The sequence below is a fragment of the Callithrix jacchus genome, chromosome 7 (genome assembly GCF_049354715.1).
Source record: "Callithrix jacchus isolate 240 chromosome 7, calJac240_pri, whole genome shotgun sequence".
In the NCBI taxonomy this organism is placed as follows: domain Eukaryota; kingdom Metazoa; phylum Chordata; class Mammalia; order Primates; family Cebidae; genus Callithrix; species Callithrix jacchus.
Window position 1 is genome coordinate 32,395,048 of NC_133508.1, and position 13,528 is coordinate 32,408,575.

Sequence of the window (13,528 nt, forward strand, 5' to 3'; positions counted from 1 at the left end):
CTTTCCATACAAAACTGAAGATTATATTAAATGTTTTAAATTTTTGTGTATGTCTAGAAGTAATAAGAATGTGTCTACATTAATGAGAAACATTCTAATTATTACATTTTATATTAATAATCTTACTTTAATAGTTCATAGCACATAAATGTGATTATTTGCTAATAACTTGCAAAAATGAGAGAGATACTGCTCAGTATTGACATTTATTGTGAAATTCAGAGATTCCTCAAGAAATTATTTTTTCCTAGGGAGTAGATTAAAAGCATCTCTTCTTGCAGCTTATAGAACGGCTTTACTTACTGAAACTCTTTTGTTCAAAGATAAAGTTTTAATCATAAAAAGCCAATCTCAAACTAAGAACTTGGAGCCACCAAAAAAGATTGTCTTTTTAGTACACATTAAAATTACACATATTGCTGTAATATTTTCAATTAAAATTAAGAGTGGTTTGTCCTTTGGTTCATGAGTCTGCATACAGTCATTTCTTGGTATACATAGGGATTAGTTCCAGGACCACCCCTTCACACACATATACCAAAATCCATGCATAGTCAAGTCCTATAGTTGGCCCTGTGTAACTAGTATATGAAAAGTGGGTCCTCTGTGTATGTTGGGTTTTGTATTCCACAAGTACTGTATTTTTAATCTATGTTTGGTTGGAAAAAAGCCACATATGAGTGGACCCATGCAGTTCAAACCCATATTGTTCAAGGATCAACTGTATTTCCCCCAAAAAATGTCTTATTGAGTGAGATTTGTTAATTGCATTATTTAAATCTTCCATTTCTCTTACAACTTGTAATGTCTATTTTATCAGTTATTAAGAGGGTATGTTCGATTCTCCCATTGCGAGTGTGAATTTCTGTTACTCTCTGTGATTTTGTCAATATTTGCTTTGCCTCTTTTGATGCTCTCATTTTGATATACACATTGCACATTTAAATTTGTTATGTCTTCCTATGAACTGAACTTTTTTTTATGAACAGAATATAGTTAGAATTTTTTGTTCCAGTTTGAACATCTTTTCCTTTTAACTAGAATTTTGATGCATTTATATTTACTGTAAATACTCATGTCTTGGAGATTAAATATTCCACTTTTATAAAATTTATTTTTAGAGCAATTTTAGGTTTACAGCAAAATTGAGCAGAAAGTACAGAGTTTTCATATAACTTCTGCCATTATAGCCTAACACAGGCTCCCCACTGTCAGCATCTTGCACCAGAGTTAAACATTTGTTATACCTAGTGAACCTACATTGAAACCACATTATCATCCAAAGGTCATAGTTCACTTTAGAGTCTGCTGTTGGTGTTCATTCTCTGGGTTTTGACAAATGTATGATGACATATATATGATCATTATAGTGTCATACAGAATAGTTTCACGCACCTAAACATCTTTTGTGCTTCACCTATCTATTTCTCCCTTATCCTTAACTCCTCACAACAATTGACCTTTTTGTTGTGTCCATGATTTTGCTTTTTTCAGAATGTCTTATAGTTGTAATCATAGAGTATGTAGCAGTCTTTGTCTGCTCAGGCTGCCATAACAAAATACCATAAACTAGGTAGCTGAAACAACAGAAATTATTTTCTCACAGTTCTAAAGGTTGGAAAGTTTAAGATCAAGGTGTTGACTGGTGTGGGAGGGGTCTCCTTAGTTGTAGCTAGCCACCTTCATACCTGCATGTGGTCTTTCTTTTAAGGCCATCAATTCTATAAGATTAGGACTCTACTCTTAAAATCTCATTTTACCTTAATTTTCTCCATAAGGGCATATGTCCAGATACAGACACATTAGAGATTAGAGTTTTGACAAATAAATTTGAGGAATAAAATTCAGATTGGCTTATTTCAACTTAGTAATATACATATAAGGTTCCTTCATTTTTTCAATGTCCTTGTGGCTAATTCCCTTTAGTACAGAATAATATTGCATATTCTGTGTGTACCACAGTTAATTCATCTATTTACCTACTGAAGAATGTTGTAGATTTTCCCCCAAGTTTTGGCAATTATGAATAAAGCTGCTCTAACATCCATGTGCAGGTTTGAATATGGACATGTTTTCAAGTAGTGAAATTGCTGGATTATATGGCAAGAATAGGTTTAGTTTTTAAGAAACAGCCAAAGGGTCTTCCAGAATGGCTATACTGTTTTGAAATCTCACCAGCAATGAATGAGGATTCCTGTTGCTACACATACTTTTCTGCATCTGTTGTCAGTTTTTTTGAGTTAGGTTATTCTAATAACTGTGTAGTTGTGTTTCATTTTTGTTTTAATTCACAAGTTCCTAAAGACATATATGTTAAACATCTCTTTATATGCTTACTTGTCACCTGTATATCTTCATTGGTGAGGTGTCTGTTAAGATGTTTTGCCCATCTTTCAAATGAGATGTTTGTTTTTATATTGAGTTGTAAGAGTTCTTTGCATATTTTGGGTAACAGTCTTTTATTAGATATGTCTTTTGCCATATAATTTCCTAGTCTGTGGCATTACTTTTCATTCTTTTCACAATGTCTTTTACAAGGCAGACGTTTTTGAATTTTAATTAAGTCCAGCTTATCAATTCCTTTGCTGTTGTTAATTGTGCCTTTCATATTTTATCTAAAAAATAATCTCTATGCCCAGTGTCCCCTAGGATTCTTTTATGTAATCTTCTAGAAGTTTTGCAGTTTTCCATTTTCTATTTAGATTTATGATACTTTTTGCGTTAATTTTTGTGAAGGGTATAAGGTCTGTATCTAGATTTATTTTTTATTGCATATGGATGGCTTGTTATTCCAGCATCATTTGTTGAAAAGATATGAAAATAAGCATATGAAAAAAATGCATAATGTCTCTAATCATTAGAAAAAGTCAAATCAAAACTGCAATGAGATACCATTTCATACCATTTTGATTAACAAAGTAATTCTAAAGTTTGTCAAACTAAATCAAAATGGTATGAGATGGTGAGGTTGTAGAAAAAGGGAAGGCTTGGCCAGGTGCGGTGGCTCAAGCCTGTAATCCCAGCACTTTGGGAGGCCAAGGCGGGTGGATCACGAGGTCAAGAGATCGAGACCATCTTGGTCAACATGGTGAAACCCCGTCTCTACTAAAGATACAAAAAATTAGCTGGGCATGGTGGCGCATGCCTGTAATCCCAACTACTCAGGAGGCTGAGGCAGGAGAATTGCCTGAACCCAGGAGGCGGAGGTTGCAGTGAGCCGTGATCACGCCATTGCATTCCAGCCAGGGTAACAAGAGCAAAACTCTGTCTCAAAAAAAAAAAAAAAAAAAAAAGAAAGAAAAGAAAAAGAAAAATGGAAGGCTTATACACCATTTTTTTTATCATCAAATTACCTGTGCTCCTTCATTAAAATTGGTTGGCCATATTGGTGTGAATCTACTTCTGGGCTCTCTGTTCTGTGCCATGGATCTATTTGTCTATGCTTTTTATAAGACCACACTGTCTTAACTACTGTAGCTTAATAATAAGTCAGTCATCCAACTTTGTTCTTCTCCTTCAATATTGTGTCATCTCTTATCTTAGTTCATTTGGATTGCTATAAAGGAATACCCGAGGCTGGGTAATTTATAAAGAAAACAGGTGTATTTGGTTCACAGTTCTGCAGACTATACGAGAAGCATGGTGCCGGCATCTGTTTAGGGTCTAAGGAAGCTTTTTCACTCACAGTGGAAGGGGAAGAGAAGCCAGCATATTACATAAGTGAGGGAGCAAAAGAAAGATGGGAGGAGATGTCAGGCACTTTTTAACAATCAGATCTATAGGGAATTAGGAGAATGAAGACACACAGATTATTACTGTGAGGACAGCACCAAAACATTCATGAGGGATCTGCTCTCATGACCTAAACACATAGTACCAGCTACCACCTCCAATATTGAGGATCAAATTTCTACATAAAATTGGAGGTGACAAATATCCAAATCATATCAGCCATTCTGGATATTTTGCTGCTCCATATAAATTTTAGAATTAGTTTGTCAATATTCACAAAATAACTTGCTGAGGTTTTGATTGGGATTACATTGAATCTCTAATGAAGAAATAATACCTTGAAAATATTGTCATCCTAACTATGAACATACAACCTCTTTCCATTTATTTAGTTCTTCCTTGATTCTTTTTATCAGAGTTTTGGAGTTTTCTACTGTAGATTTTATATTTTTTTGTCAGATTTGTACCTAAATATTCAATTTTGGGGGGCGGTGTTGTAATTGATGTTTGCATTTTTAATTTCAAATTCCACTTGTTGGCATAAAGGGAAACAATTGACTTTTGAGGAGAAGACCCAAAGTGGCTAACCAGACATAGCCAGGAAGAGCATCTCCCACTGAGAGACCGGACTATCAAGATGACCAACATACTCTGAGCACGTCTCTGGAAGGAGGGCATTGAGAGTGGACAGAGGGAGTATGTAGACTCTGGGCTGAGGGGTGGAAAGCTGGGAAGCTTGCACATAGCTGCCAAGCATCAGCACTCATTCCTGGGCCCCAGGAATTCCTGGGGAAGAGATGAGTTAAATAGGTGAGGAATGGCCCTATCTCATCATGCACCTTCATAATCCTAGCTACAGAAGATCTTATTGTCCCCACAGACATTTGAGCTGGCAGGAAGAGCTGCTTTAAGAGTTGACAGGGACAGAAGTCCAGACTGTGGATCCCAGAGGGTTTGGCACTCGAATGGCTACAGTGGAGCATGGTCAACAATGCCCATCCCCCAATACTTGCCATGCTCTCTAGGTGGCTTTGACCTTTGTTGACTGTCTGGCCTGGACAAGGCAGAGCTTTCAGTGACATGGGGCCAGTCTAATCTGAGCACCTCCCTGTCTGCAGCCTCTCCTGAGGTCCCTCCGTGGCCATGCCTACTTGTAGCACAGTCTTCAATGCCCAATTGTGGTGCTTCCTGGTGGTCACCACCGTAGCGTTTTTGCCAGCAGACCTCGGCTAACCATCAGAAAGCTTCTGCAGATGGACCCTACCAATGTGCACCCACCTGTTGCCTTCTCCCACCACTTTGTCATTGTGCAATCACTTTCAGCCTCCCCCTAATGCTTTGCCAGCATGCGCACATGGCCACCATCAGGCCACAGTGGACATGAGTACACAGGAACCCCATTGCACCACTGCTGGCATGCATCTGTAGACAGCACTACACTGCTGCCTTGTCACAGCCAGCACTTGTACGTCTGCAGAATCCACAGTGCTGCTGCCTGGTCACCACTGGCACATGTGGGGACCCTGCTGTCACCACCACTCTGATGAAATGCCTTTGCTGGCACTCCCAAACTGAGTGTTGTTGCCAGCAGACTGGGAGAACCTTGGCCCCTGCAAACACGGCAGTGCTTAAACTCAAGGAGCCAGAAAGAAAAGCCATAGGCCTGGTCCCATAGGAAAAAGATTGAAAGAGGACCCCCCTTTCTTACACCACATATAAAAATCAACCCAAGATGGTTCAAAGACTTAAATGTAGACCCTAAAACTATGAAAACTCTAGAAGGAAACCTAGGAAATATCCTTCTGGACACATCCCCTGGCAAAGATTTCATAACAAAGGCTCCAAAACCAATTGCAACTGAAAGAAAAATTGACAAGTGGAATCTAATTCAATTAAAGACCTTCTGCACAACAAAAGAAACAGAGTAAAGAGACAACCTACAAAATAGAAGAAAATATTCACAAACTGTGCATCCAACAAATGTCTAGTATCTAGCATCTATAAGGAACTCAAATCAATAAGCAAAAAACAACCCCATTAAAAACTAGCAAAGGATATGAACAGATACTTCTCAAAAGTACACATACATGTGGCCAACAAGCATATGAAAAAAAATACTTAATATCTCTAATCATTAGAAAAATTCACATCAAAACCACAATGAGATACCATCTCATACCAATCAAAATGGTTTGATATTTTGATTGGTATGAGATGGTGAGGTTGTAGAAATAAGGGAAGTCTTATACACCATTGGTTGGAATGTAAATTAGTTCAACAACTATGGGAAGCAGTTTGGAGATTTCTGAAATGACTTAAAACAGAGCTACCATTCAACCCAGCAATCCCATTACTGGTTATAGAGCCAAAGGAATAAAATCATCCTACCATAAAGACACATACATGTGCATGTTCATCACAACACTATTGACAATAGCAAAGACATAGAGTCAACTCAGATGTGTATCAACAGTGGGCTGGAGAAAGGAAATATGGTACACATATACCATGGAATACTATGCAGCCATAAAAAGAATGAGCTCATGTCCTTTGTAGCAACATGGACAGAGCTAGTGGCCATTATCCTAAGCTAATTAATGCAGGAACAGAAAACCAAATACCACATGTTCTCATTTATAAGTGGGAGCTGTATATCCAGTACACATGGACACAAAGAAGGAAACAATAGACACTGGGGCCTACTTGAAGGTGGAGAATGGGCAGAGGGTGAGGATCAAAAAACTATCAGGTAGTATGCTCCCAGTACCTGGGTGACAAAATAATTTGTACACGTAACTCCTATGACACAGAATTTACCCATCTAACAGATGTTCACATGTACCTAAAATAATAGAAAAAAATAAAGTAAAACATGTAACTTCTGTACATTAATCTTGTGTCCTGCTACCTTGCCATAACTGCTAGTCTGATAATGCCAACGTTCCTGCCATATTTGAACTTAGTTGTAATATTTGCTCTGTCTCTTCAATTTTTTTTGTCTGTTAGTATGCCTTGTAATATTTTATTAAAAGCCAGACATGATGTACTGGGAAAATAAACTCCAGTAAATGGGTCCCTAATTTTGTGGTGAATAAGTGTGAGGAGGAGGGGAAAGCATTTTGTAATCTTATGATGGTTAGGTCTCAGTCTTTTGGTGATCCTGTGTCCCTGGACTATGAACGAACTTCTTCAGTGCTTCTCAATTTTTTTCCTTCTTATGTGGGGCAGGATGGGTAGAGGGGGCTGGAGTTGGATATTCCCTTTCATCTAAGCTTGTTTAGGCTCCAATAAAACCCTAGCAGATTTGGCTCTGGTAAAAAGTATGTGTCCTGTGAGCAGACCTTGTTAAGAATAGATTGCTCTGGCATATTTTGAAGTGGTTCCTTTTCCCTCTCCCTCTGTTGGGAACATAAGGGGATTTTTTTTCTCTACTATTCATTGTGAGAACCTGGTACAGCTTCTGGAGGCAAAACTCACAAAAGTGTGGAAACTCCCTATAACTGGGCCTCCTTGGAGTTTTAATTGTTCAGACATGTCCTCACTGAGGTTCCAGCAATTCACTAATGGCAGTTCAGGTTTTCTTACTTGTTCAGCTTTTTTTTTTTTTAATTTTGTATTGCATTTTAGGTTTTGGGGTACATGTGCAGAACATGCAAGACAGTTGCATAGGTACACACATGGCAGTGTGTTTTGCTTCCTTTCTCCCCTTCACCTACATTTGGCATTTCTCCCCAGGCTATCCCTCCCCAGCTCCCCCTCCCGCTGACCCTCCCCTTCCCCCCCAATAGTCCCCAGTGTTTAGTACTCCCCTCCCTGTGTCCATGTGTTCTCATTTTTCATCACCCGCCTGTGAGTGAGAATATGCGGTATTTCATTTTCTGTTCTTGTGTCAGTTTGCTGAGAATGATGTTCTCCAGATTCATCCATGTCCCTACAAATGACACGAACTCATCATTTCTGATTGCTGCATAATACTTGTTGTTAGGATGGAGAGACAGTTTCTGAGACTTTTACATGTTAGACTGGAAATTGAAAGTTTTGTTTAAAAAAATTTTTTATCTTCAAAAGATATTTCTCTCTTCATTGCTCTCTTCTTTGGACTGGTGACTTATGGCATCTTTCCATTTGTATCAATCATTTATCTTATTTTAATAATTTAAACTTTTTTCTAAAATATGTATACCATAAGAGAATCAAGTAACAATTCATTTGTTTAATAACTAGGTATATTTATGAAATAGGATTCTCACATATACACTGAGGAGAAGTATTGTCTTTATTTTTATGCTTTAAGTATATAGTATATTTTAATAAGTCAGTGCTACTTACTATGGACATGTGATTGTTACAAAGATTAGAGAAAATATTTTTGTCCAGTCAAACAATATATAGTTTGTCTTTCTTTTATAGTGAACTACAAATATATCTCTTGTTCAGAACTTGAATATGTATTGAATGACATACCAAAATGAAAACATTTGAGAACAAGTATTCTTTAAGATATCTTTAATTTACTTTTTAAGCAATTTTAAACAATTTACAGGTAATTTCATAAGACTTACGTGTAAATTTTAACAAATAAGCATTAAGCAAAACTAGGATAACCACCACTTAGGTCAAGATATAGAATCCTACTCTCACATAAAATCTCCAGTGTGTCTCTCAATTTTCTCCATCCTCACAGTGGCAATAACTATATTGATTTTAAGATAGCAGTTTATTGTTTCTTATTTTGGTCAAATCATATGTAATTGCCAATATTCAACAATTTTTTACCTATAAGAAAATGACAAGTTCATGTGGTTAAACTTAATAGTTTTACCATTTCAGTATGTAATCATAATATAGTTTTTGAAGATTTTAAGAATAAATAATTCTCTAAATATCCTTTCTTATCCTGCTTTTTAAAATTTAGTGTTATGTAAAACATGTAACCATATTTTGTTTATTTTCATTGTGGTGTGAATGCACTACTGCTTATTTATCCAGTCTGCTAGTTATGGGTATATAAGTCAAGATCTTGTTGGAAAACAGCACAAATTGGGTTTAATTTGAGATTAATAAAGGGGCACACTCTACAAAGGAGAAGTGTCCAGCATAAACATAAGGAACAGTTTAACAATCTAGGGGTAAAAAAGTGGGATAATGTTACTACCCTTAACCTTAAAGAGGAGAAGGAATAGTTATTGGAAACTTAGGTAAAAGAGAGCTCTATGGGGAAAGTAGTGTATGTAACAAGAAGTAAGAGATTTGGGAAAGTTCATGCCCACTGCCATGATGCTGCAGGAAAGAAACCATGGAAATATATTCCTTGATCTCATTGTATTTCCTCCCTCTGATCTCCTGCCATGGTTTCATTGGCTGAATTCACCTGGAAGCCTGAGAGCAAGCAAACCTATTTATTCAGTCTTTGGAGGTTTACTCGTTGGAACATACAGTAACTAGAGAAAGTTGGAGAGTAAATCTGGAAGGTAAAATAAGAGGTATCTTCTCAGTGTACTTCGTTTGGCCTTCAGCAGTCTCACCTTGTTTTTCATTCAGGTGATGAAAATGTGTCTCCAACCCAAGAAACATTAAGTCCTATTCAAATCCATAATATTTCAGAGTAATTTCAATTGGGTCTTTCTTCTATCTATAACCTACTAAATTCATTTTTCAGCATCAACATTCTTTATATAAAGTGGCAAAGGATAAAAGGGGGTAGTGGTATAAGACATAATTAATGGACAAAAATCATTGCCACAGTTGTAATTTCTATAACTAGTTATGAAGGCAATTAATTATAGCTGCCTTCCTCCATTACCCGTCCATGTTCTCATTAGTCTTTGCCTCCCCCTTGGGTAGACAGTAGTTTTTTATCTGGTAAGGCAACTCAAAAACCTTTATTGTTATGATAGCTGATACCTTGGTGGTTTTATTAGATTGCTGTAGTCCTCTATTTATCTTGTATTTGGAACGTGGAAGTATTTAAAGGTATCCCAGTGAACCCCTGGGGTCAAAATTATTCCTTCTTTCTTCTCTTAATTAGTGAAACTTACTTCTCCCCAGTTATTGAGATACAGCCAGTTCAGAAACATTTTTCTCTCTGTCAATTGGTTTAATGGCATGGGATCCCCAAATGGCAAGAAGGCAGTCTCAGCTTCTAGCTTATTGGAATATGAATATTTGATGGGAGCATTCTTCCTTTGGACACCAGAAAGAATGCTCCCACATGGAGCTTGCTTAATGAAAGTCATTGGAAAATGAAATAAAAAATTTTTAAGTGGGTTATTAAGTATATGTGGTATGAGATTGGTAGGTTATGGCATAGGTAGGGCCATATATTGGCATATAAAGGCTATATGACATCCTGTAGATCAAGACTGTAGCCTCTCAGGGTGTTTTCTATCAGAAGTCATAGTAACTGAGACTTCACCTAGCCATTTCACTGTTCCATCAAACTTGGTGCTTCTGGGTAATGGGGGCTTGTGCTAATACCAGTAAGTTTATGGGCATGAACTCATTATGACACATCAGTTGCATAAATCGTGCCCCTGGTTGGAGATTATGCATAGGATACTATGTCAGTCAAAAAGATACTCTTCAAGTTTATGAACAAGGGTATTGGTAGAAGTTCTACAGGCAGAGAAAGTGATTTAGTGCCTAAAATAAATGTCTAACTCACTGAGGGCAGATCATTTCCCTCTTATGATAGAAAATTTACAGTTGTCCATCTGCCACCAGATGTTTTGCTAATTCTTCTAGAAAATGATGCTATACTTGAAGGCTCAACTTTAGCCTATGCTTTTGACAATTTCAGCACTCAGAAGGGGCAATATCCATATTATTCTTGATAGGAAAACCCTATACTATTAATTTACTCAAAAGTCACTGTCATCATGGCCTCTTGGTACCTAGGTCCATAGAATAAGCACAAATGTAACTGAGGCATTAGGTTGACTGGTATTTATAGACGGGTCCTCTAGCTGAGATCTTACACTATGGTAAATGCCTTCCTATGCACATTTATATGGGGCTTGGATAACTTTATACACTGTCACCCTATTCTAGAAAGTCATAGACAAAACTCCCTAAGACCTGCATGTCACCATTTTTTTAATCTTTTTGCCCCAATTCTTCAACTGACTACCTGGCCAATTCCATTAGCTTCTGCCTTCAAATCAGTGTAAAACTAAATCTCAAACCATCTCTAGTTCCACATATAGTGGAGCCTTAGTTGTACTCCTCAAATTTCTGTCCACAAGAAGGATTTCTGCTTACTATTGTCTTTTAGGTCTTTTCTTTCATTTGCTTTCATTCTTCACTTTCACTACAGTGTCAAATAATGGGTTAATATGTAAAAGAGTATAAGCAGTCTAATATAAAAATTGGAAAAGATAGAAATAGGCCTGTGAAAGGTTTGGTTCTCAATGTTATTACTGGGGTATATAATGATTTTTAAGAACTCTTAATTATTTAAAGATATGTTAATAATATTACATATCTATATGCATAAGTTTCTGAAGTATTTCAGTATCTAGATTTTTCCTTAAGAGTTAGCACCTTCTCACTTACCTTGGTCTCAGATCCCTGTCCTTAACTTTCCATATTTGTTGCTAAGTGATTTGTTTTTCCTGAGGTTTTTCAGTTGAATGAAGGAGAGGGATGACAACCTGTATTTAGTCTACTGACTTATTCACATGTGCTAGTTTTTGTTACAACTTACAAGAGATTGATGGTTATTCAGCTATGCAATTTAAAATGGAAAATTACTAGCTTAAAATGAAAAAAAGGAATATGTCATTGTGTCTCAATATGTTTTATGTTTTTACAGTAAATATATTTTCTCTTTAATATATTTCAAATGTCTATTTTGTAGCTCTGAAGGTGCCTCAGATGACAGGTAAAAGTTTTTTGCCAGTAGACTCAAAATCAAAAGATCAACTTCAAATTAAGAAAAACAAAATTGCCCAAGTGGAAACATATGGTATGTACAAGATTACAAATAACCTTAAATTATATTTATATTCAGAGGAATAAGTTTGGAATGTGGTCATAAATGCATATCAGCAAACTATTTTTGATTTTTATATCTGGTACCTTATGATAATAACAGCAAATATTTTATTAATATTTATTGAGCATTTATTATCAAATAATCCACAAAGAATTTCTATGAGGAAAATACTACTACTATTACTATTTAGGAAATGAGGGGAGTAAGACATGGAGTAACTGCCTAAAATCACATCATTAGAGATCGATTTCAAACCCATATAATCTGGCTCTTTATTCTGCTGTGATTACCCCAGGAAAAGTAGAGGAAATCTTAGAAGAATCTGACTATATTTGGCTTTAAAGTATATAGTGAATTCTAACATATATTCTATACTATATAGTGAATTCTATAGTATATAGTAAATTCTAACCTATATGCTAAAGTATATAATGAATTCTAACCTCTCATGCACACTTTTCTTTTGCTCTTTCTTTTGCTACTATTCCTCTGTGGCTACCAGAAATTATTAAATTACTCTTACAGCATTTAATCATATTACCTTACCAATTACAGTATGTTCCTCAATTTCAGGTTTTTAAGTGACAAGAAATGTTGATAAATTGATAAAAATAGCATTTATACATTTTCGTAATTGTTTATTTTTACATCAATTTTTTTGAGTAGATATGTATCTGTTCCTGATTTTTTTTAAACAATGAAACAAATGATCCTTTTTTTTATAATGTTAGAGAAAATCTCTTACTAATATCCCAATGCCATGTTTCATGATGAAATAAAATGTTCAATTAGAGTTAGAAATAAGATAAAATTTCTATTGCTGCTAAAGTAAGTATTGTTGTAAAATGTATAACCAATGTAATGAAAAAGAAAACCTGTTATTATAAATATTAGAAGAAATGGTACAACATGATTATTACTTAAAGATTATGAGATTTTTACTTTTAAAGCTTAAAAGAATCAAAAGAAAATTTATAACAGTGTGATTTTCAGCAATGTGGCTAACACAAATTTGGCAAAGAAAAACAAAAACATTTCTATATTTCCCAACAGTAAAGAGAGCACAAAAATAATAAAATAACTGATAAATAAACACTAGGAAATACACTGCCCTCTAATGATGGAAACAGTGAACTTAAATGACTAAAGAAATGTTGACTAAATAGGGAGATATTTCATGCTCATGAGTGACAGACTCCTAACAGTACTGGGTAAATAACTTACTTCCAGTCAAAATGCCAGTAGTTGTTTATTGTTTTTGGTGTTGATAGAATTTTATAAAAATTATTTTAAAACTTGGCAACAATAGCATATTTCAATAACAAAATAATTGACTAAAAAAAGAGAATAGGGCAGTGGCACTTGGACTAACTACATATTGAAAAGCCCCAATATAAAATAATAAACATTCAAACGAATGGAGCAGACTAGAAACTCCAGAAACTAACTAAATAGTGTCATGAACATAACCATTAGAATTAGTGGTATAAAAAATGATTCTTTAACAAATCGTATTAAGACAAATCAGAAAAAAAACTAAAGTGGGCCGGGTACGGTGGCTCATACCTGTAATCCCAGCACTTTGGGAGGCCGAGGCGGGTGGATCACGAGGTCAAGATATTGAGACAATCCTGGTCAACATGGTGAAACCCCGTCTCTACTAAAAATACAAAAAATTAGCTGGGCATGGTGGCGCATGCCTGTAATCCCAGCTACTCAGGAGGCTGAGGCAGGAGAATTGCCTGAACCCAGGAGGCGAAGGTTGCAGTGAGCCAAGATCACGCCATTGCACTCCAGCCT

The 13,528-nt window shown here is 35.9% G+C and overlaps 1 protein-coding gene across 1 annotated transcript in view; it reads left to right on the forward strand.

Annotated features, from left to right (window-relative positions):
* CCDC7 (coiled-coil domain containing 7) overlaps window positions 1–13,528 on the forward strand; it is a 467,329-nt gene that overhangs the window by 276,666 nt on the left and 177,135 nt on the right. The window contains exon 31 of the mRNA XM_078329853.1: window positions 11,591–11,698. Within this exon, the coding sequence (XP_078185979.1) occupies window positions 11,591–11,698 (108 nt within the window). The remainder of the gene's footprint in view (window positions 1–11,590; window positions 11,699–13,528) is intronic.